At 36.8% G+C, this 26524-nt stretch overlaps 1 protein-coding gene across 5 annotated transcripts in view; it reads right to left on the reverse strand.

Moving 5' to 3' along the window:
* Nucleotides 1-414: 414 nt before the first annotated feature.
* NNT (nicotinamide nucleotide transhydrogenase) overlaps nucleotides 415-26524 on the reverse strand; it is a 103128-nt gene continuing 77018 nt past the window's right edge. For 4 of the 5 annotated variants that reach the window (XM_009449197.5, XM_009449198.5, XM_009449195.5 and 1 more), the window contains exons 20-22: nucleotides 5666-5784; nucleotides 3166-3281; nucleotides 415-1652 (exon numbers count right to left, since the gene is read on the reverse strand). In XM_009449197.5, the coding sequence (XP_009447472.1) occupies nucleotides 1503-1652; nucleotides 3166-3281; nucleotides 5666-5784 (385 nt within the window). In that variant the 3' untranslated portion in view covers nucleotides 415-1502. Of the gene's footprint in view, nucleotides 1653-3165; nucleotides 3282-5665; nucleotides 5785-21496; nucleotides 21710-26524 lie in introns of those variants that run through there. The other variant, XM_016953334.4, reaches the window with a different exon arrangement.

Genomic DNA, 26524 nt, shown 5'->3' on the forward strand with positions numbered 1-26524 from the left:
ATATACATGATATAATTCAGCCCTGAGTTTACTAGTGATCTAAGATCAATTAACAAATTGCATTTATCACTTAAAACTTTTAAAAAAGTCTTTTCTGCTTTAACACACAAACGCACACACACACACACACACACACACACACACAGATCTTAATCTCAGGCACAGCAAAATAGAAACTGATTATAAAACCAAAAGATACTGTGTGTTTTAAACTCACTAAACGCGAGCATTACAGTAACAAAATTTGTACTACTTCTTTTTCTGGTTTAGAGATTGTCTTTCATGTGTTAATAATTTTTTGAGAAACTTAGTAACAAACTAATTATATAGAGAGACAAATAATCTGAGTATTCACACATTCACCTATATTTAGAGCTTTAGGCATGATAGCAAAGTCACAAAGAAAATCTAGACTTCTATAAAAAGACATGATCTTTACTGGTGCTTAAATGAACAAAGAGGTAGCTAAAAAAAGCCACCATTTCTCTCAAATGTCATCAATTACATAAGACCTCAGAACACACAGTGATTTGAAAAAAAATCCATCCGTATTATAAACAGTGAAGACAGATTAATGTCATCTATTTCATAGTAGCAGGTCTTCCTTGATATTTGTAACAGGCAGAAATATTTGATTTTACTCTTTTGTCACCAGAGATAATTGCCACATCACTTGCCAACATGATGAACTCATTTTATTAGTCAAATGTTGAATTCCACTCAAGTGCACTTAATATAGTACTACACATTATAAGTTGATCGAAATTAAAGAGATCGCCAATTAGAAATGGGATCTTCAAAAATACTATTACTAATTTTCAAGTTGTATGTTTCATTGGTATTCTAATGAAACATATAAAGCAAATGATTTGTTTCCAGCATCTCTGAAAGATTATTTAGTCCTTTAATGTATTAAAATAGTAGTGAGAAAACGTGCCCTTGAAATATAGACTCTGAAGTACAATTTAAAAAATTAAAACTGATTTGATATGGTTAATTCAAACTGGTTGAATTGCAAGGGGACAGCTCAGAAGTTCATAAAAGTTTCAAATTAGTCACATTTGTTGAAAAAAAAAACATAAAATGCAGGTGCTTGCAATGTTTACATTGTGTCAGATATTTCAGAGCCATGTATAATGTTGTCCTGAAATCCTAAACACTTAGTTTCTTAAAACATTTCTGGTTACTGAGGAGGCATAAAAAATCCAACAGGACTACATCTAAAATGAGGCTGTTCTTTCTCCTTTTATAAAATACTTTTGATTCCTAACACAAAAAATATGCACAGAAAGACATTTAGAATTTTCAATCCTTTTTTAAAATTGAGGGATTACTGCTTTTGAAAAATCTCTCTATACAGTTTTTGCTTTGCTTTCTTCAGTCTTCATTTTCTTCCAAGAGCTTTGCTACAGATGTACATCACCATGTATACTGATACTTTATTCACCTGTTCCCACAACTGCAGAGGTGGCATTATTAGCTAACAGCTTGATCCTTAATATTTACTTCTGATAGGATTCTCTAACTTTCGCCTGGAGCGCGTCACATGTTTTCTTGGCATCACCTAGAAGCATGGCCGTGTTAGGTTTGTAGAAGATTGGATTGTCCACTGCAGCATAGCCAACACCCAAAGACCTCTTCATAACAATCACCTGAGAACCAGAGATTAAATGAGAGAGTGTATTTAACAGACCAACCTAGGACATGTTAGGCAAACAAACATTGCTCTTCACTACCCTTTGAACAAGGCATGTACCACTACTAATTCTTTAGTGCAGGGACTTTAAAAATACACAAGAAATATTTTTAACATATGTTTACATTGTATTAACTTTAATACTTAAGTGTGCCCTTATTCTTATATCCATTAGAGAAAAAGTCATAATTTATCTCTGAGTGATAAGATTACAATTATTTTCTTCTTAGTGCTTTTTCTCTATAAAGACCATGTATACCATTTTCTAGTCAGTAAAATAAGCATCTTTCTATGAATGTGCTAAAGAAAACAAGTTTAGTGCATAAGTTTCCACTACAAATTCTAAAACAGATGAGGTTGAGTGGGAAAACAATGTTATTCTTTTCTATGACTTTAAAGTATATCAGAAAGTTCTAGAACAAAAGCCCAAAGAGCAATCCAGCTTCTTACAATAACAGAGCTATAACTAACAGAATGTTCCTATAAATCAAAATGGAAGAGGTAAGTCAATCTATAATATTGATATGTTATAGACATTTACAATGACATGTGTTATGGATGTTGCTGTCCTGCTGAATATCAAGTCATTTCTTAATGAAATGAAAAGCCTTTCTATGGTCTACTAGGACATGTAATCTATTAAAAAACAGAAGCAGTGCAAATGTATTCTTCTTCTTATAGCGTTAGTATAGTAATGCACTCTACAAATTCTCAAATATTGACTACTGATACAATTTTTCATACACACATAAACAAATATATTTTATGTCTACTCACTCATCACAAATACTAAGTTTTAAACTCCCATATTTACAATAAAAAGAAATGAAATTAAATGGAAATGTACATTATGTTATGATTTTTTAAATGCAGAGGTGACTCAGTAGTGGTAAAATGTGCCTACTGCTGAGGCAGAGGAAAATTTACAAGCCTTTGAGTTATCTAAAATCTAGCAATTAGCTTTTTCAGGAGGAATACGCATGAGCGAAGCTTGCTTCATTATGCCACATTATTGTTTGGATTTCCAAATCACCTTTCTGCTAGACACTCTATAACAACTTATAAATTCCCTTTCAAAAAGTTAAGTGAAAAAAATATGCTCATCTTGGCATATGAAGGCGATTGATACTTCCCAGAGGGAAGCCATCTGCTTCACAGGACTCGATCTGGAATTTAGCCAGACTCATTACAAAAGCTCACAGCTCTTTTTTCAGCTGTGGTTACAGATTGTGTTAATCCACCCACATAATCTCATCTGGTTCTACTTGTGATTAGGGCATTCACTCAGGTTCTCTGGTGGCCGGAGAACAGACAGAAGCTGGATATAGGAAACTGGGCCCTAAACATGCTCTTACTCCTGGCCTCCTAGAAGGCATCATCATTTCTTATCAAATGATCAAAGAAAGTTCTGTGTGTATATTTGAAGTGACCTTTGATTATCAGAATGAAATACAAGTCTGAAACTTTACCTGCTTTGATTTCCAGACCTCAAGGACTGGCATGCCTGCAATAATAGAGTTGGGATCTTCTTGAGCTGCTGAATTAACAGTGTCATTAGCTCCAATTACAAGGACCAAATCAGTATCTATATAATAAAACAAAAAAGAAAGAATATAAAACTCAAATGGTCACTTTTACATATTTTCAGACAAATTATAGTGATCTTTACTTTATAATAACAATAACAAAAATATAGGATTCGCACTTGTGCCAGGCACTTTACAAAGAACTTTATCAGAGAGGTTAAGCAACTCGGCCAATGTCACACAGCTAAAAAGCAGTAGGTCTTTCATTTGAACTTGACTATCTTGACTACAGCCTGCATTATTATGCTTCTCCCTTCTCAATAAATCTACCTAATCTGACTCTATAACTTTTATGATCTCAAAATGATCTTGCAATAGGGTCACATGATTTTATGAAATTTGCATTCCACTTTCAACCTTTAAAATGACCACTTAAACCTCAAACTATAAGAATCCAAGAAGAAAACCTAGGAAACACCATTCTGGACATCAGCCTTGTGAAAAATTTATGACTAAGTCCTCAGAAGCAAATGCAACAATGCAATAATTGACAAGTGAGACCTAATTAAACTAAAGAGCTTCTGCCTAGCAAAAGAAACTAACAAGAGAGTAAACAGACAAGCTACAGAATGAGAGAAAATATTCACAAATTATGCATGCATTGGACAGAGGTCTAATATCCGGAATCTATAAGGAACTTAAACAACTCAACAAGCAAATAAAATAAAATAAAATAAATTTTAAAAAAATTTTAAAAAATATTTTAAAACTGGGCAAAAGACATGAACAGACATTTCTCAAAAGAACACATACAAGTGGTCAACAAACATGAAGAAATGTTCGACATCACTAAACATAAGAGAAATGCAAAGCAAAACCACAATGAAATTACTATCTCACACCAGTCAGAACGGCTATTAGTAAAAAGTCAAAACAATAACAGACGCTGGCAAGGCTGTGGAGAAAATGGAACATTTACACGCTGTTTGTAGAAATGTAAATTAGTTCAGCCAGTGTGGAAAGCAATTTGGAGATTTTTCAAAGAACTTAGAACTCCTACTTGACCCAGCAATCCCACTACTGCGTACATATCCAAAAGAAAACCAATCTTTCTACCAAAAGACACATTCACTAGCATGTTCATCACAGCACTATTCACAATAGCAAAGACATGGAATCAACCTAGGTGTCCATCAATGGTGCACTGGATAAAAAAAAATATGGTACATATGTGCCATGGAATACTACACAGCCATAAAAAGGATGGAAATCGTGTCCTTTCCAGCAACATGGAAACAGCTGGAGGCCATTATCCTAAGCAAATTAACACAGGAAAAGAAAATCAAATACTGCACATTCTCACTTATATGTGGGAGCTAAACACTGGGTACTCAGGGACATAAATACGGCAACAATAGAACCTGGAGACTACCAGAATGGGGAGTGAGGGATATGGGCAAGGGTTGAAAAACTGTGGGGTACTATGCTCACTACCTCCAACCCTCAGCATCCCACAGTATAACCAGGTAACAAACCTGCATATGTACCCCTGAATCTACAATAAAAGTTAAAAAATACATAAAAATAAAATAAGATAACCCCTTGAGAGTCTCAAAATCTGCATTAAAGCCATGTCCATAATTCCTGGAACTGGGTGGTGTCACACATAATTTAACAACAGTGGAATCTGAAAAGGGACATAAAATTAAAATGGCCTAAGTTTTCTCTTCAAGAACTGCAATATAAACTACCTTAGACTGTTGCCAAAAAAATGCTATGTGAATCTAGACATACACACAATTTCAATACTTTTTCTAATAAACAGCCTTTTTTAAGTTTACAGTGGATATTTGCCAGAGGGAAGTGGTTTAATTTTAACAAGCATAGGCTTGGGCCAAATGTCATTACCATTCAACATCTACCCTATGACAGCTATAATGTACAGCACCTTATCTAGGGAAATTCTAGTACTTTTTAAAAAGAAAAGAAAGAGAAAATTACTTCACCAGTCATACGTTAGTACAATTGAAAACCAGTAAAATCTCAGAGACTGGCAAGAATCAGACACTAAATTATCAACAGAAGCACTCATAAATGAAGAGCCTGAGGTTGGGTAACAAGCTACTGAGAATCAGGATCTGGATTCAAAAGCCAGGTCTGCCCAGATCCCCAGTCTTCAACATTTCTATACTACACACCAAGATTTTCACCATCCTTCAGTTCTTCATGGAGGAGAAAAATTTACCTGTGCTGTTTACGAATCTTTTGTACCTTATTCAATACTATATTTCACTTATTTAATTTCAACTTATTATCTACCATGTACAAGTTCTTTTTCATCTGACTAGTCAGTCTTCACTGAATCTACAATTCATATCCCACACCTGCACTGCTTTATTCATAGTAAGAATATTTAAACTTCACCATTGCCCCCATCACTTACCTGGAAAATCATGATTGATCTCATCCATTTCCAACACAATGTCATATGGCACACCAGCCTCAGCCAGCAGCACATTAAGCTGACCAGGCATTCGGCCTGCAACTGGGTGAATTCCAAACCTAGACATGAAACAAATGAAGAGCTGGCCTTACTTGACAGGACATAATGTACAGAGACCCCAATATCACCTCCAAATCTGCACACTTTGTTCTTGGCACCTCTGCTTTTTTCTGGTACTATCTGATCTCTACAGAATGAAACAGAAGTAGTCCAGATATATAGTCAATTTACAAATATTGAAGCTGAAGTTTCAGTATTTTAGTGTGCAGAAACTATAACTTCCCTCAGAAAAATAAAAGCTTAACTTTGTTTTCAGTGCAGTGAACTTCCAATAATGTTAATAAATAATATCACCTTACATTTAAAAAGCACTGTGTTCTCTCATAATTTCTGGTAAATATTGAATCTTTAAAAACCTATTCACCTAGCCTGGAATTAAATGTTCCCCATGAAAAATCAACATTATTCTATCAAAAGCTGACTTCACATTCAACTTTAACCACTTTGTTCAAAGGTAGGGAGATGGCTGGGCATGGTGGCTAATGCCTGTAATCCCCGCACTTTGGAAGGCCAAGACGGGCAGATCACTTGAGGTCAGGAGTTCAAGACCAGCCTAGCCAACATAGCGAAACCCTCTCTACTAAAAATACAAAAATTAGCCGGGCATAATGGTGGGCACCTGTAATCCCAGCTACTCAGGAGGCTGAGGCAGGAGACTCACTTGTACCCAGGAGGAGGAGATTGCAGTGAGCTAAGATTGTGCCACTGCACTCCAGCCTGGGTGACAGAGCAAGACTTTGTCTCAAAAAAAAAAAAAAAAAGGTAGGGAGATAAAATGTTGTCATACACATGATGTTAAAGCCTACAGCCACTCAGAGAATGATATAAAATACTACTCCACATCACAGAAGACATGTGATGGGAACACACAGGAGCATCTAAAACACAGAGTGGGTAATACACAAGGAGAGCTCTACACTTAAGGTAAAGGACCCCAAAGCATCAAGCAACTTCTTTTGACCACAGATATAATGAGGTCTTTAAAGTTTTTTAATCCAACCTCTTGCCCAGTATTTATCTGTCTCCACAGTACTAAGAACAGTGTGTGGCACATAGAAAGGGCTCCATAAGAAGTGAATGAATGAATGAATGAATCCAAAAAGAAATGCAGTTTATACTATCTCTTGGAACAGATCCATCCAACCTCAGCCTAAATACCTTCAATGACCCTTCTAAGGTCTAATCCATTACTAGACTACATATATATATATATGTAGTCTATATATATAGAGAGAGACTACATATATATGTGTGTGTGTGCATGTGTGTGCAAGTATGTGTATATATGTGTATGTATGTATATATATTCATGTAGTAATATATTCATTCATATACAGTAAGTCCTCACTTATCATCCATAAGTTCTTAGAAAGTGCAACTTTTTAGAAAGTGCAACTTTAAGTGAAACAAGATATAATGAAACCAATTTTACTCTAGGCTAATTGATATAAACAAGAGTTAAGTTCCTATGGCATATTTCTGGCCACAGAAATATCACCAAACTTCTAAATAAAGACCAAAATACTTCTAATATTAAACATTGAAATAAATGTGAGCTATACATACAGTTAGGAAAGATTAATAAAATCAAATAAGATAATTATTTACCCAAGGCAGGAACCAGATCTGGACAGGACACCATCTCATTGCAGGGCACACTCCCAGACACCCACACTCACTCAGACTGGGGCCACGTAGACACATCAATTCACCTAACATGAACATCTTTGAGATATGAGAGGAAAGCAGAGAATCCAGAGAAAACCCACACAGGCATGGTAAGAATGTGCAGACCCCACAGAGACAATGGCCCCAGCTGGGAATTGATTTTTTTTCTCATCAAAGTGGTAACAAAATGATACTGAACAAAATGACGTTATTTGAGGATTTGCAATATATATATATATTTTCATATATTAATATATTCAGTCTTAATATAAGATTATATATTATATAATATATTCATCCATATTAAGCCAGATAAATAAGTTATATGTGTGTGTATGTATGTATATGTGTGTGTGTGTGTGTGTGTATATATCCAAAGAGAAACTCCACCTCATTTTTTTCCAAGGTCTATAGTTGTGCCATCTGGAACCATAATGAATCTACAACCTCTTTCATTTGCAGATTCCTGTCAGCTATCCTAGTGATATGGTTTGGCTGTGTCCCCACTCAAATCTCATCTTGATTCCCACATGTTGTGGAAGGGACCTGGTGGAAGATAACTGAATCATGGGGGCAGCTCTTTTCCCATGCTGGTCTCGTGATAGTGAATAAGTTTCACAAGACCTGATGATTTTATAAGAAGGAGTTTCCCTGCACAAGCTCTCCTTTTTTTGCCTGCCACCATCCACATAAGATGTGACTTGCTCCTCCTTGCCTTCCACCATCACCATCCACATAAGATGTGACTTGCTCCTCCTTGCCTTCTGCCATGAATGTGAGACCTTCCCAGCCTTGTGGAACTGTAAGTCCATTAAACCTCCTTCTTTTATAAATTGCCCAGTCTCAGGTATGTCTTTATCAGCAGCATGAAAATGGACTAATATAGTAAATTGGTACTGGGTGTAAGGTGCTGCTGAAAAGATACTCAAAAATGTGGAAACAACTTTGGAACTGGGTAACAGGCAGAGGTTGGAACAGTTTAGAGGGCTCAGAAGAAGACAGGAAAACGTGGGAAAGTTTGGAACTCCCTAGAGACTTGTTGAACAGCTTTGATCAAAACGCTGATAACGTTATGGACAATGAAATCCAGGCTGAGGTGGTCTCAGATGGAGATGAGGAACTTGTTGGGAACTGGGGCAAAGGTGACTCTTGTTATGTCTTAGCAAAGAGAATGACGGCATTTTACCCCACCCTAGAGGTGTGCAGAACTTTGAACTTGAGTGAGATGATTTAGAATATCTCACAGAGAAATTTCTGAGCAGCAAACCATTCAAGAGCTGACGTGGGTGCTGTTAAATGCATTCAGTTTTAGAAAGAAAACAGAGCATAAAAGTTTGGAAATTTTGCAGCCTGACAATGTGATAGAAAAGAAAATCCCATTTTCTGAGGAGAAATTCAAGCCAGCTACAGAAACTTACATAAGTAATGAGGAGCCTAATGTTAATCCCCGAGACCATGGAGAAAATCTCTCCAGGGCATGTCAGCGACCTTTGCAACAGGCCCTCCCATTATAGGCCCAGAAGTTTAGGAGGAAAAAATGGTTTCATGGGCCAGGCCCAGAGTCCCTCTGCTGTGTGCAGTGTAGGGACTTGGTGCCCTGTGTCTCAGCCATCCAGCCATGACTAAAAGGGGCCAAGGTATAGCTTGGGCTGTTACTTCAGAAGGTGGAAGCCCCAAGCCTTGGTAGCTTCCACGTGATGTGGAGCCTGCATGTGCAAAGAAGTCAAGAACTGAGGTTTGGGAACCTCTGCCTAGATTTCAGAAGATGCATAGAAACACCTGGATGCCCAGGCAGAAGTCTGCCACGGGGGTGGGGCCCTCACAGAGAACCTCTGCTACTGCAGTGCAGAAGGGAAATGTGGGGTCAGATCACCCACATAAAATCCCTACTCGGGCACCACCTAGTGGAGCTGTGAGAAGAGGGCCACCATCCTCCGGACCCCAGAATGGTAGATCCACTGACAGCTTGCACTGTGCACCTGGAAAAATCTGCAGAAACTCAATGCCACTCCATGAAAGCAGCCAGGAGGGAGGCTGTACCCTGTAAAGCCACAGGGGCAGAGCTGCCCAAGACCATGGGAACCCACCTCTTGTATCAGCATGACCTGGATGTGAGGCATGGAGTCAAAAGAGATCATTTTTGAGCTTTAAGATTTGATTGCCCTGCTGGATTTCAAACTTGCATGGGGCCTTTAGTCCCTTTGTTTGGGCCAATTTCTCCCATTTGAAATGGGTGTATTTACCCAATTGTATCTAGGAAGTAACTAACTTGCTTTTGATTTTACAGGCTCATAGGCAGAAGGGACTTGCCTTGTCTCATATGAGACTTTGGACTGTGGACTTTTGAGTTAATGCTGAAATGAGTTAATAATTTGGGGGATGGTTGGGAAGGCATGATTGGTTTTGAAATGTGAGGATATGAGATTTGGGAGGGGCCAGAGGTGGGATGATACAGTTTGGCTGTGTCTCTACCAAAATGTCATCTTGAATTCCCATGTGTTGTGGGAGAGACCCAGTGGGAGGTAACTGAATCATGGGGGCAGGTCTTTTCTGTGCTGTTCTCATAAGTCTCATGAGAACTGGTGGTTTTATAAGAAGGAGTTTCCCTGCACAAGCTCTCTTTTTTGGCTTGCTCCCATCCATGTAAGATGTGACTTGATCCTTCTCGCCTTCTGCCATTGATTGTGAGGCCTTCCCACCCATGTGGAGCTGCAAGTCCATTAAACCTCCTTCTTTTGTGAATTGCCCAGTCTCACGTAAGTCTTTATCAGCAGCATGAAAATGGACTAATACACCTTGGATGCCTCCTAAGTAAAACATCCTCAGTCCTTTCAACCATTTAATGAATGACAGACATCCTGACCTACTGCTGTCCTAGTCATCTGTATCCTATACTGTCAATGCCCAGCTTAAGCCTCAGTCCCTCAAAGTGAATACAGTGTGCTAGACATGATCTAGATGCATAAGGCACAGTAAGAAAACCATATCCTCACATCTTTCATTGATAAAACCTAAGTCTGTATCAGCATTCATGGCCACCACAACACACTGCTGCCTCACACAAAAATTATGGTCATTTAAGATGCCTTGTTATTTTTCACAAGAACTGCTGGCAAGCCAGGCCTCCCCACTCTTCATATAGGCGCATCAGGGAAGAGGTTAAAGAGCATAGGACTTGACCCCTTCCTAAAAAGAAGACCTGAAAAGAGCTATAGATGGTGATTTATTTTGCCCAGACAAGTGAGAAATTGTTTTCTACATCTTTAAAGCTAATAATGAAGACTCTAAGCTACCATTAGGGGTCTTGTAATTGGAGGAAAAATACATCAAATGACAGATATTCTTTTTTATCAATACCTCTATACACACAAACTAGAAAACCTAAAAGAATTGAACACATTCCTGGACACATACACCGTCCCAAGACTGAACCAGGAAGAAATTGATTCCCTGAACAGGTCAATAAAGAAATTGAATCAGTAATAAATAGTCTACCAACCAAAATAAAGCCCAGGACCTGATGAATTGACAGCTCAAATCTACCAGATGTACAAAGAAGAGCTGGTACCATTCCTACAGAAATGATTCGAAAAAACCAAGGAGGATAGACTCCTCCCTAACTCATTCTGTAAGGCCAGCATCATTCTGATACCAAAATCTGTCAGACACACACACACACACACACACACACACACACACACACACACACAAACTTTAGGCCAATATCCTTGATGAACATTGATGCAAAAATCCTCAACAAAATACCTGCAAACCAAATCCAGCAGCACATCAAAAAGCTAATACACCACAATCAAGTAGGCTTCATCCCAGGGATGCAAGGTTGGTTCAACATATGCAAATCAATAAACGTGATTCATCACATAAACAGAACTAAAGACAGAAACCACATGATTATCTCAATAGATGCAGAAAATGCTTTCAATAAAATTCAATATCCCTTCATGTTAAAAACTCTCACTAAACTAGGTATTAAAGGAACATACCTCAAAATAGTAAGAGCCATCTATGACAAACCCATGGCCAACATTATACTGAATGTGCAGAAGCAGGAAGCATTCTCCTTGAAAACCAGCATAAGACAAGGATGCCCTCTTCTCACCACTCCTAGTCAACACAATACTGAGAGTCTTTGCCAGAGCAATCAGGCAAGAGAAAGAAATAAAGAGCATCCAAATAGGAAAAGAGGAAGTCAAACCATCCCTGTCTGGAGATGACATGATTTTATATCTAGCAAACCCCACAGTCTTGGCCCCAAAGCTCCTTCAGCTGATAAACAACTTCAGCAAAGTTTTAGGATACAAAATCAATGTGTAAAAATCACTAGCATTCCTATACACAAACAATAGCCAACTCTAGCCAAATCAGGAACATTACAAAATTCCACATTACGAAATTCCATGGGTTTTATAAGCTTTATGTCAGGAATGGGAGACAAAGACTAAATAGGTATTTTTTATTAGCACTGATAGCAAGTAGAAACAAACTGCAGAGAATGAACTATTAATACTCTAAGATTATTTTAAAAGGAATCCAGCATCCCTTCCTTCAGTGGGTTGTTGACAGTTTTATTTAAGTGAGAATAAAATTAAAGCCATTCATTAGTTTTAGGTGGTCATCCAACCTCACCATCTTAATGCAGGTATTAGGTTCTTCAACCATGAATTATTCTATCACTTTTGGCAATATTACAGATAGTTCAACACTTAAGTTAATTTTTTTTTTAATTCTCTAGAAACAAGATTGTTTATTTTTTTAACCAAACATTGCTATCCTAATGTCACCATCTGTGCCAAATCAGAGTTTCAGTCACTCTTGACAACAAATGAATGAGGCAAAATACTGACAATTTATGTGCATACTTTTCATGTAGTAATACAAGCTATATTCAGTACTACTACAGCTGTTTTCAAAGTGCTCCAGAGAAAGCATTTCCAAAATGTTACAAGGATTCTTCTGCTGAGATCTCTACTTTAAAAATGTAATATTTTACAGCGGCAATAAGAAAATATTTGGAAAAAAATTTCTCCAGCAATCAAAGTGCGTGCTCATTAAATAAGAGGTATTTTTCTAAACCTCAGCTCTAAACATAAATATCTTTTCATATGCAGGTTTAAGCATGAAAATTAAAAATAGATTTAGAAAGAAAATGCATTATATTGAAATAACCAAAATATACTCCCAAGACTACTGATCACCAGGAATTTGAGAAAAGACATGATGAATGGAAGTTTCCAAGGTGCCTGAGTTTACAAATAACCATCACTGTTTTCATCAAGTTCCAGACTTTTAACCTTGTCTTCTACGGTGGAGATAGCTGAATAATCCCTCAGGTTCAGGGACAATAAAAGAAGAACTAAGGAAAAGATAACAGATCCAGAAAAAAATAAATAAATAAAGCTTACTTAAGTATAATAACAATTCAAATTTTTTTAAAAAGAGGAAAGGGCTGAATTTGTGTAATCTTTGAGTATGTGAGAAAGAAGGATGCAAACAAAGCAAAATGCACATGAGATTGACACAAACACATGGCTTTAAAGGCACATATGACACAAAGTGTTTAAAAATAAGAAAGTTATTTGAACATCAAAATGGAAAGGATAGTAAGAGATTATAACCCACTGCAGAAAGTGGGAAACCAGGAATCAATACTGATAACAGATTCATAAGTCAGTAAGAAATAAACAAAGAAAGAAGCACTCTCCCTTACAGTGGTAGACCATGAACTGATAAATGTGATGGGGTTTTTACATCACCATTTTGCAATCATCATAATAAAGATTGGTACCGTAAAAATCATCAGCATGGCCAGGCTCAGTGGCTCACGCCTGTAATTCTAGCACTTTGGGAGGCCAAGGCGGATGGATCACCTGAGGTCAGGAGTTCGAGACCAGCCTGGCCAACATGGTGAAACCCTGTCTCTACTAAAAATACAAAAATTAGCTGGGCATGGTGGTGGGTGCCTGTAACCCCAGCTACTTGGGAAGCTGAGACAAGATAATTGCTTGAACCCGGGAGGCGGAGGTGGCAGTGAGCTGGGATCGCGCCACTGCACTCCAGCCTGGGCGAGAAAGCAAAACTCCATCTCAAAAGAAAAAGAAAAAAAAAATCAGCACATGTTCAGTCTAGGGAGTTAAGTTTGATGAAGAGCAAGATATTTGCATGGTCTTAAAGAGAGCTCAAAGCAGTTTGCCCCTGTTCCCTTACTCTAACCTCAACTGAGAAAGAAAAAAAAATTAAAACTTTTAATGCTTTATTTGATAACTACGCCAATGAAAACTGATCTATAATCAGACAGTAGTTGCTAGAAATATTAACCACCTGTACACTTTGCTGAATGGGCATTTAATTATGTGGACAGAGTCCATATTTTTGTTTTCTCCCCAGATAATAATTCCTTGTAAATACCTAACAAAATAGATTTTACCAAGTTTAACATCCAAATCTCTGCCAAGAAGAACTTACATTGAAACTATAGTTTATTAATATGTATTTTAATGCACTGTTTGGTAGACACAGGTACTGACAATATTTTAACTCAATGTTCTATTTTATGAACCAAAGGCACAGAGATTGTGCTCCAACAAAGGCAGAGATCCTATAATTAAATTCTAGAGCCCTAGCGTGTGATTATTTTTGAATAATAATGCTTCCATTATTCAAAATAATCCATATTTTGAATATGGATTATTCAAAATATTCCAAAAGAATGTATCTTAAAATAAAAAGTTTTAGATTGAAAAAGTCATTTCACTTTAACAGAGATTCTTAGTAATATATCTAAAGTATCACATTGCATTATTAATCAGCTGATTTTCTTTCAAAGTTAATGCCAAGTTGTATTTCAACTGTTATCAATTTCAAATCAACATTTCAAATTAACTCAGAGACTTTTTCCCCCAGTTACCAAAGGTACTCTTCTATCACTGACTAAACCCAATGATGAAACTAAATAACTAGATTTAGCTCATAGAACTACAGATTTAAAAGATCAGAGGGCACTTGGATAAGGTTCAAGAGAAAGACAAAATAGCTAACAACTTAAAAAATAACACACTCTGGCCGGGCATGGTGGCTCACACCTGTAATCCGAGCACTTTAAGAGGCCGAGATGGGCAGATCACCTGAGGTCAGGAGTTCAAGACCAGCCTGGCCAACATGGTGAAATCTTTTCTCTATTTTAAAAAATACAAAAATTAGCTGGGCATGATGGCACATGCCTATAGTCCCAGCTAACTCGGGAGGCAGAGTTGGGAGAATCGCTTGAACCCAGGAGGCGGAGGTTGCAGTGAGCCAAGATTGCGCCACTGCACTCCAGCCTGGGTGACAGAGCGAGACTCCATCTCAAAACACACACACACACACACACACACACACACACACACACACACACACTCTCTCTCTCTCTCTCTCAAAAAAATTCTGGATCAGTTGGCCAGAAAAAAAGGCAAAACTGTGATTTTCAAATAAACCACAGAAGATGACCAAATATTTCTTATTTGCACAGAAGAGAAGAAAATATTCAAATGCAAAAGAAAGAATTTAAAATCTTTTTTACTAAAAAAAAAAGCTTTTTGTTAACAATTTAAAACAAATGCCTTATCTAGGAAATTTCAGGCTTCTTTTTTGTGGGTCAGAGGGAGAGAGGCTCATTAATCTGCCCTCATGCATAACCCCCAGTTCAATCCAAAATGAATCCAAGAGTATTTTACATATAACTCAAAGGACGGTTGGCAGTGGGCATGATCAAGACCATTATGGAAGCTGGGACAGCCTTTTATTTATGGAAGGTGGGGGAGGGATTTCAACCAATGGTCTTAACCACTAGTAAGAGCAAGAAGCAGCTTAGAGGGAGCCCAGGATTTCCAGAATAACTACATGATGTTGCCCTAGCTCAATCCTACAGTATAACTGCCTCTCAAATTAATCATGTGTGCTCTTTTGAGGTATTAAAAGTAATATTGGACACCAAAAATGTTTCCTAATTTCTCAATCCAGATCACCAATAAGCATCTCCTGCTTCCCCCAGGCCCACCAGGCCCACTGCTCTTCCCAAAACCTGACTGATGAGAACTTAAGACTAAGAATCGCTGTTCTACATGACATTTAAAGTCTGTATTAGTTTCATATTGCTGCTGTAACAAACTACCACAAATTCAGTGCCTTCAAACAACACAAATTTGTTATCACTTAAGGGCTGAAGGTCAGAAGTCCAAAATCAGTTTCCCTGGACTAAAAAAAAAAAATCAAGATATCGAGAAGGCTTAATTCCTTCTGGATTGTTTTGTGATGAATTCTCCAGGTGTTCTTTGAGTTTTACTAGGTGTTATTTGGATGTGTCGATCTCTAGCAAGGCCAGGGGGGTTTTCCTCGATTATTCCCTCAAATATGTTTTCCAAATTTCTAGATTTCTCTTCTTCCTCAGGAACACCAATTATTCTTAGTTTTAGATGTTTAATATAGTTCCAAACCTCTTGGAGGCTTTGTTCATTTTTTTTTTTAATGCTTTTTTCTTTGTCTTTGACGGATTGGGTTAATTCAAAAGGCTTATCTTTGATCTCTGAAGTTCTTTCTTCTGTTTGTTCAATTCTATTGCTGAAACACTCAAAGCATTTTACATTTCTCTATCTGTGTCCTTAATTTCCAGAGGTTGTGATTGCTTTTTATTTATGCTTTCTATTTCACAAAAGATGTTTCCTTTCATATCCTGCACCATGTTTTTGATTTCTTTGACTTGGACTTCGCCTTTCTCTGGTGCCTCCTTGATTAGCTTAATAATCGGCCTTCTGAATTCTTTTTCTGGCAATTCAGAGATTTTGTCTGGAAAGGACACCCTGTTCAACAAATGGTGCTGGGATAATTGTAAGCCACACGCGAAATAATGAAACTGAATCCTCATCTCTCACCTTATACAAAAATCAACTCGAGATGGATCAAAGACTTAAATCTAAGACCTGAAACCATAAAGATTCTATAAGATAATATAAGAAAAACCCTTCTAGACATTGGCTTAGGTGAGGATTTCATGACCAAAAACCCAAAGGCAAATGCAACAAAAACAAAGATAAACAGATGGGACTTAATTAAGCTAAAAAGCTTCTGCACAGCAAAAATAATAATAATCAACAGAGTTCACAGACAACCCACAGAGTGGGAGAAAATCTTCAAAATCTATACATCTGACAAAAGACTAATGTCCAGAATCTGCAAAGAACTCAAGCAAATCAGCAAGAATAAAACAAACGATCCCATCTAAAAGTGGCCTAAGGACATGAATAGACAACTCTCAAAGAAGATATACAAATGTCCAACTAGGATATGGAAAAATGCTCAATATCACTAATTATCAAGGAAATGAAAACCAAACCTCAATGCAATACCACCTCAATCCTGCAAGAATGAACATAATCAAAAAACAATAAAGGTTGGTGGGGATGTAGTGAAAAGGAAACATTTTTACACAGCTGGTGGGAATGTAAACTAGTACAATACACTATGGTAAACAGTGTGAAGATTCTTTAAAGAACTGAAAGTAGATCTACCATTTGATTCAGCAATCCCACTGCTAGGTATCAACCCAGAGGAAAAGAATTCATTATACAAAAAAGATATTTGCACACACGTTTATAGCAGCACAATTTGCGATTGCAAAAATATGGAACCAGCCCAAATGCCCATCAATCAATAAGTGGATAAAGAAAATGTGGTATCTCAGCCATAAAAAGGAATGAAACAATGGCATTCACAGCAACCTGAATGGAACTGGAGACTATTATTCTAAGTGAAGTAACTCAGGAATGGAAAACCAAATGGAAAATTATATGTTCTCACTCATAAGTGGGAGCTAAGCTATCAGGGCACAAAGGCATAAGAACAATACATTGAACTTTAGGGACTCAGAGGAAAGGGTGGGGGTGGCAAGGGATAAAAGAGTACACATTGGGTACAGTGTACACTCCTTGGGTGATGGGTGCACCAAAATCTCAGAAATCACCACTAAAGAATTTTTCCATGCAACCAAACACCTATTCCCCAAAAACCTATTGAAATTGAAAAAAAAATTAAAAAATTCCTTCTGGAGATTCTAGGGCAAACTCCATTCCATGCCTTTTCCAGCTTCTGCAGTCTTCCCTCTTTCCTTGGTGGGGGGGCTACATCACCCCAGCTTCTGCTTCCACTGTCACATGTCCTTCTCTAACTCTGATCCTCCTGCCTCCCTCTTATAATGACCCTAGTGATTACACTGAGCCACCCAATGATCCAAGAAAATCTCCCCATCTCAAAATCCTCACCTTCATCAAATCTACAAAGTCCCTTTTGCCATGTAAGGTAACATAGTCATTAGGTTCTGGGGATTCAGATATAGACACTTTGGAAGACCACTATTCTGCCTACCACAAAGCTCTCCAGTCCTGAAATTCAGTGAACTAGGACTTCTATTTTAGCTAAATAACCCAATATATACGTTGTGATTACTTTTGGATTTCAATTTTATATCCTTCCTTGATTCTAGCTTATTTTGTTTAATTTTATTTGTTTTTAATACTGCTTTTGTCATCTTTAAATTAATCCATCTGGCTACCATCTTGAGGCTTTAACTGAGGTATCTTGGACCAAATTAGAAATTAAGGACCTCTAAATATATTTGTTCTCATTTTGATGCCTTGATTAGCTGCAGACTGCATAAAGACAATGTTTTTGTTGAGCTAGTTGTAAAGGGTAAATAATTACCAACATAACCATCATGTTATGCCTAATATCCCAAAGGACCTATCATTTTATATCTACTTGCACAGTAATTTATTACACTAAACTTTATGACTCTAAAGTCAGAGAAAAACACGTGCAAGATTATTACAAGAGAATGCCAATGTTTTGAGAAGAATAACAGAATACAGTCAAATGTGTAGAGATATATATGCACGCTGATGAGTCAATGTGAGTTTATAAAAAATTCTGGCACAATGTAACTGGCTAATCCCCAAAGTATGTATTAAAATTAATTATATCAGACACTGGTTGGCCATAATGAGCAATTTCCCGGAACTGATGGCCAAAGCTCATCAATATTCCATCATCACATGAAGAATATCCAGAATTTCAACATGCAAAGCCTACCAACCTTTTAGTTCTTCTCTTTCAACTATGAACATTATCTTTTATTATGTATATGCTTAAAAAAGAATGAGCTATCCCTGACCATGACAAGATTCTACAGAGGAAAATAACTAAAATGAGGTCATAGAAAGATCTTGCAGGCTTTCAGAATTCTTCCTTTATGCATCTACTTCTTACTATACAATAACATAACTGGTTGACATGACTGTGCTCTCCTAAGAGTTCCTTGAGAATAGGAACAAACCATGTCTTATTTACCAGTTCCTGCCACTCTATTGGAGGACTCCATTCAAGAGAGAGAAGGAGAGAAGGGGTTTTAAACAACACAGTGTGCCCAATAAAGTATACTGATTTATACACTATCTATGTCTCTTTTTAGAGAAAGGATTTAGAAAAGCAGTACAGGGTAGCAGTTAAGAGTTCTAGATTGCCACTGCCAGGTTCAAAGCATTTGAACAATTTACTTCTGTGTACCTCCATTCTTTCATGTGTACCGTGGGATTGATTATAAAATCTCCTCAGAGGACTACTGAGGGATTTAAGTGATGTAGTTTGTATAAAAAGCTTTTTATACAAAGTGCTTTAGGCCAACACCTGGCAGACACAATTGTTCAATAAATGTACACAGCAATTATCCTGTTCAAATACATTTTTGTATAATAATATAAATGTTCATCTGTTTTTCAAATAAATGCATATTTTTAATAATCACTTAATACAAAGAAGCATACATTTTCACATTAAAACAAATGTTGATTTAATGTCAACACTTACTGGGTTGCTTTTCTAATTTTTATCTTGTAATGCCAGTAAAAATCAATAAAGTCCAATAAAAGCCAGAAATTATTTGTATTTGCAGCTACATCAAAAATACTAAAAAACTGTATAGTCAATCTAGATTGACGCCAATAATTATAAACGTTGGGCTCCCTGGGAACTTGAACAAAACTAACATTCAAATACACATTTATTTTGATACAGTCAAATTTCAAAAGGCCATTTTTAACCATTTAACAGATATGATTAGGCAAAAATGTTGTTTCCTTGGTTGACAGATACAACAAATGTCATCAAGTTAGGATAATCTCTTCAATATCTTGAAGCAAAAAAAAAAAAAAAAAAATTCAACAGTATTTGTTATTTTCCTCTCTCAAATATGAAAACAATAGAGCCTTTCATGGAACATTAGATAATAAAAAAGCTCAGGCTTCAGTCATCAATTAAGAATAGACCCAGGCACAGTTCAAAAAAAGTAGAATAATCTACTCAAATGAAACAACCTGATCTTCAGAACCTTTTAAATTAACCAAGGAAGAATAAAAACTAATATGAGTGTATACAAGAACTATTCACGAATACTGAGTATACTTGGTAAAATATGAAAAAGAAGCAATTCAAAAAGTACTATTTTTTAAAAGCCTCTTTTATAATATATGGTGACATGAACCTCATTCTTTAGAGTTTTTCACAACTTCACATTAGATTTCAGATACCACATGTTTTAAAGGGGACACAACAACAGAAGTTTCCATGATCACAGACCATGGAGACAATATGTCCTACCAGAGTACACAGCAGCGGTTTTCTTGGGCATGTGAGGCTATTGAAGAATATAAAACATTCACCACATGGATCCTACCACAACTGTTCAAATAATGTTTTGCTTCTTGTATTATGGAAATATCCAGACCTAGTTCAGCAACAAACTATTAAGAATGTTTAATTAAATCAAGCATCCCAATTCAACAGTTACACAAAGAAACTGTAAGTACAATTGGGCCCCTTTCTAAACTATTTAGAGTGCTTTTTCCATTTTGCAGCTTCTTGCTATTATAAATAGTGACAAGGATCAACAGATTTTTTTAAAAAAAATAAGCTCTTTACAACCTTCAACTATTTGCTTACATGTTTTGTGAGTCACCATGCAAAATTTATGTCCATACTCCAAATGTTCAGTTACTTTCCCTTATTTTACTCTGTTTTACATTTTAAAATCAAGCTGGATATAGGACAATGTACACTGATAGCATTTTGGAATTCTGCCTTCCCAATACTATCATCCCACAATTTTTCTAAATATGTTCATGATAACCTTCTAGGAGGTTGACAAATTAGGCAAAATACATAAACAGAAAATAAAAAGAAGGCTCATTTGTTAAACATCTACTAACTTCTCCTGTTTTAAAACTATAAATATTTATAAATCTATAAAACCTTAATGGTTTAAATAGAACTTAAAGATCTTCCAATCCAACTGCTTCTTAAGGTAGGAACTCTTCATTTAGAAATTATACCAAAAATGTTTGCACAGTGTTCTGTCCCAAAAACAGGCTGGAAATTCCACTGTGGATACAATAAAAAGTCCGTAGTATGGGCTATAGCTCAAGGACCTTTGGAATTTTGTTTGTATGTGGCAGTGTTACATTCTGAGGAGGGTCTCTGGAGGTAATCAAATGATTCATTACTATATTCAGTATTTTTTTACATTTAATTATGCATTTCACCTGTGAAAAATATGATAGACTCCCTGAAAAGGCAAGTTTCTTTGGTTTATCACATGCTGATCAGAACTTCTGGTGACAGTTATAAATCACACTTATTAAAAGTACAAGGAAAAGGTTTTTTTTTTAAGCAATCATTTTAGTGAATCAGTTCTGAATAAAAATTTCCAAATCATGGTGTCAGCAGGGTAATTGTTCCTGTTAGATAAATTATCCTTGGTAGTGAAAAGGCCTGGACCAACTGGGTCGGGCTAGTCTATCCATCCGAAGGGAAACATGGTAAGGAAGTGAAAAAAAAAAATTCCCGATGAGGCAACTGCTGCTGTCCACAAAAACTAACGAATGAGATGGGTTGTAGAGTCAACATCTCTGGTGAGGCTTCCCAGGCAAAGGAATAAACACCTACCTTTCTAAAACCATCAAAATCCTTCTTAGAAGCAGCCGTTCTGATGAATTCACTCATATAATTCACAGTGAAAAAAAAGTGTTCATTTAACTTCCTAGAACTTTCCAAAAGCCAGAATTAGAGAACACTTTGTACTTTCTTTTTTTGAAGGCAAATAAGGGCTGAACTGCTACTCTGTTTCTGAATTCTGTTGTTCATCCATGGCCTTCCCTTCTTCAGAAAAAAAAAAAAAAATTATGAAAGAGAGCTTACGAAAATATCTCAGGGGAACAATTTTTCTAATGCAGAATAATAGACCTTGTCTTATGAATGTGAATCAGGAAATATTTGACAGGCTACAGTCACATTTTCCATCTGTACATGTGGCCTGTGACACTGAGGCCACCCAAAGAGATGAGCTGTCACCTAAGAAGGATCAGCTCAGATGGTCTGGTGCAAACATCAATGCAGTCCTCTATAAAACCATGTCCCAAAACTACCTTTTCCATCCTGAGGAGAGTAATTATAGATTGTGCCCAAATCTGGCTTTCACATCACTTAACCAAATCCAACTACCAGGCCCAGAATAGAAACTGTATGACTACTGACACTGTTTTGATTTTAAAATAGGCAACAAGATTATGAAGAATGATACCAGAAAAAAAAAAATTCAATTTGCAACTAACTCTTGAATATTACATTCTGGCATATTATAGAGATTTAGTTAAAATTATACATAATTTCATCTTTCTGTCTGAATAATTTTTATGATGCTATTAAATGGCTGCTGGAATGCAATGGCTAATGAGCTCAATAAAATGAAAATTATTTATAAGCAAGATCCTTATTTATTTGTTCACATGAACTTCATTGTAAAAACTCAGCTCAAAGAGTTTCTTGTAACTAATACTAAAACCAGAAGCCAAAAATCACCCTGATGGTCAGTGACAATGATTTCATCAACAGTGAGAGTTTTTTCCTCAGATCACAGGAATGCCTGTGACAAGAGTTTATAAGGAATGCGTCCTAGAGTGGTATGACCAAAAGAGGCTTTACAAAGCACCTAAAGCACAGGCTTTAATGCAGTCTTCTGTTCTTTCCACCATACCAATATGCTGTGGACAAGATAAAGCCAATCTGGGATGAAGGTGGCCACTTTCTAGGAGCATAACAGACACCTTTGATCTGGGAGATTACTAGCAACTCCACACAATAGGTTGAACATAGATGTGAGTGAATGCACATACTTTCTTTGGTTTTCCTCTCTTCCATCAAAGTTTCACTCATTTGACCAGTTACACGAATAACCCATACCCACTATCCTGCCACCATGTTTTTCGAGAAGGCAGCCCCAATGCAAAGTGCAAAGAAACACACCACATTCTTTGAGAAAACCAAAAGCGCTGGCTAATTCAAGGCCAAATAGTGGCAGCTATAACTTTGAAACTCTGATACAATAACCTATGTTACAGCTGTTCTCTGGTGTTTCAAGTAGCATTGAAATTGGGAGACAAATGGGCTTATAATCTCCAAGTCAGATTATCTTGAAGCCTATTAATTAATCAATTAATTAACTAATGTAAATTCCATAAGACCAGGAATTTTCAGCTGTTGTCTTCACTGAGGTATCCCCCTGGACCTACAACAGTAGCTTAGGAAAGAGTACTATATATTATAATTATTTGTTCAATGAATGGTTATGGATATGAATAGTGGTATCTTTATTTTATAAAAGTATTACAAAGCTGACATGAAACTGCTAAATAATGTCTATTTCGTTACTCAAATACTATACAAGATAATTTTAACTGGCCTAGTTTCTATTCTCGTCAGAAATACATGACTTTATTGCTTTACCAATTTGCAAGCCTTGACTCTTCCTCCACCCAAAAACATAACAAATCCAAGAAGGCTGGACTTTGTTTATCTGAATCATACTTATCCATGAAAAACAGGAAAATCCTGCCTGAGTGTGGTGGCTCACGCCTGTAATCCCAGCACTCTGGGAAGCCAAGGTGGGCAGATCACCTGAGGTCAGGAGTTTGAGACCAGCCTGGCCAACATGATGAAATCCCATTTCCACTAAAAATACAAAAATTAGTCAGGCGTGGCGGTGCATGCCTGTAATCCCAGCTACTTGGGAGGCTGAGGTGGGAGAATCGCTTAAACCTAGGAGGCGGAGGTTGCAGTGAGCTGAGATCACACCACTGCACTCCAAGCTAGGTGACAGAGCAAGATTCCAACAAAAAAAAAAAAAAAAAAAGAATCCAGTTAGACAGTTAGATGGACAAAATATTTTATATTTTCAAGTGTCTTCAAAGAATCAATTTCTAAGTAAAAATAATATGTATTTAAACTTATAGCCATATTACACAAGACTGTAAAACATTATTAGACTGCAAATACCACAGGCAGCTAGATGTGTTTAGACAGTACATAAAAAATAAATGAAAATATTTATTTTTAAAAACATGCAAGATATTTCAGGTTGTAAAAAGTTTAAAATATCTCCTGAACAGCTAACTACTCCTTGCATTCTTACTACTACTCTACTTGTCTTAGCATACTATCACATTAAACGGAATTCATTCATTGATTGATCTGTTAATAGAGGTTTCTTCATAACTATAAACTTTTGAGGACTGGACTTACGCATCCTTGTATGCTCAGTACCTAGCAATAAATTTCTCAGTAAGTTATTAGTAGAAGGATATAGCAGAACATTAACATGAAAGCAATACATAACATCAGCTAGTCAATCAAAGAAGTTGAGGCCGGGTGCGGTGGCTCACGCCTGTAATCCCAGCACTTTGGGAGGCTGAGGCAGGCAGTTTACTTGAGGTGAGGAGTTCAAGACCAGCCTGGCCAACATGGCAAAACCCCGTCTCTACCAAAAATACAAAAATTAGCCAGGTGTGGTGGTATGTGCCTGTAGTCCCAGCTACTTGGCAGGCTGAGGCAGGAGAATTGCTTTGAACCCGGGAGGCAGAGGTTGCAGTGAGCTGAAATCATGCCACTGCCCTCCAGCCTGGGTGACAAAAGTGAAACTCCATCTCAAAAACAAAATAATAATTAAAAAAAATAAGTTGAAAGTTGTTTAATAAATTCAAATGACTTCTGTGATAATTCAAGCAATGATTTATAGAAAGAAAATCAAGCAGTAATTATAATAAAAAAATTCTACCCCTTTCTTTTTTTTTTTCAGAAGGAGCCTCGCTCTGTCACCCAGGCTGGAGTGCAATGGCACGATCTTGGCTCACTGCGAGCTCCGCCTCCTGGGTTCACGCCATTCTCCTGCCTCACCCTCCCAAGTAGCTGGGACTACAGGTGCCCGCCACCATGCCTGGCTAATCTTTTGTATTTTTAGTAGAGACGGGGTTTCACCATGTTAGCTAGGATGGTCTTGATCTCCTGACCTCGTGATCCGCCCGCCTCAGCCTCCCAAAGTGCTGGGATTACAGGCATATTCTACCCCTCCCTAATTACTCAATGGGAACACTATCTCTGCCTTATAATGAAAAGCCTATCATATAATCAGTCCAAAAATTGGGAAGGAAAAAGACAAAATATCCGTGGCTCTTACGTCATAAGATTGTTGTCATAAAATCCTTTTAGACATCAAGCAGAAGTTAGGTAAGCTATACAGGCATTCTGGGCTACTGGGAAGCAAATGATATCTTTGCCACTAACAAAAGTCTAAGCCAGTGAACTTTCATGACATTCTAAAATGAGTTCTTGTCATGAAATGTCATGTGCTTCATTATATAATCTTAGCTCGTGAGCATATTATGACTATGGGCAAAGTAAAGGAAAACAGGAGTGTCTCTAAATCAATCATGGGCCATGAAGCCAGACAGACTGTATGACAGATGCGATTTTTCTTGGCACCACTTGGGCGTAACTAATTGATGACAATCATATGTCCACACTGGCACATTTCCACAGGGGATGTGTGTGAATATGTCACCACATCTGGATGCTAGGCATGCTGGGGTCCTGAGGCACAAAGACCTGCTAACTCCAGAGGCCCAGCAGCTGTACTCAATGAACACCGTGGGAGCTCCACAGAGTGATGAAAGGACTAAATTACTGCAAACTGTAAATACAGATTTATTTCATTAAAATATGAGGTAACTGCTGCAGCCATCTCTTGTTCAAACAGACGTTTGCCCTTTAAAAAAAAAAAGGAAAAAAGCTAGCATCTATGTATATACATATTCCTAACTTCGTAAAGAAAATTTGCATTTCTCCTGTGAAAAGATAACACACGCACAAAGCAAAATCACAAAGTTTCTACAAATCTCTTTCAATAAAAAAAATTCACACAGAAAAATATGATGATCTACTGTCATAATTTTAGCAAGAATAGTCCTCTTCCATTTAATTCAAATGGAAGATTTACATAATTTGTTACAAAGTTCATGTTGAAAATTCAACATACTATAGTAAAAAAACTACAATATATTAATATATTTTACCTTTAATATGAAAGAAAAATGACTATAAATAACTAACTTACAAATAGAGAAACTAGACTGAATTAATAATCTTATTCTGATCCTACATAATAAATTATTAATAAATTTATAAAATTATTTGAACTATGTTAATAATTATGTGAAGCAATGAAAAGCTCTCTCATGAAAAGGCTTTGGTCCTATTCACACAATTACTTCAATAAAAAATGTAGAACTGAAAAACTATTCATATATGTATAATTAAATATTTCTCTTAAACCTTTCATCAAATAATTACTCTTCCCAAGCACTGTCACAGAAATCATCCTACAACAGTAGTTTATATCATGTCCTCATAGATAAAATTCTAATTTTAATCAGATCAGAAACAAAAAATTCATTTGTCTTATCCTTTTTCCTTTCAGATCATTTTTCCCATCTCTCTTATTTCCTTTGACATTTCCCTTAAGATGCTGCCTTCCTTCAAGCTACACTACAGTCACGATGTTCTTCACTCCACATCCACCTATTTAACACTGGACTGATTTTCCAAGATGTCTGGTTAACCTAGGCTGATCAACAGGTAACAAGA

The sequence above is a fragment of the Pan troglodytes genome, chromosome 4 (genome assembly GCF_028858775.2).
Source record: "Pan troglodytes isolate AG18354 chromosome 4, NHGRI_mPanTro3-v2.0_pri, whole genome shotgun sequence".
NCBI classification, from domain to species: domain Eukaryota; kingdom Metazoa; phylum Chordata; class Mammalia; order Primates; family Hominidae; genus Pan; species Pan troglodytes.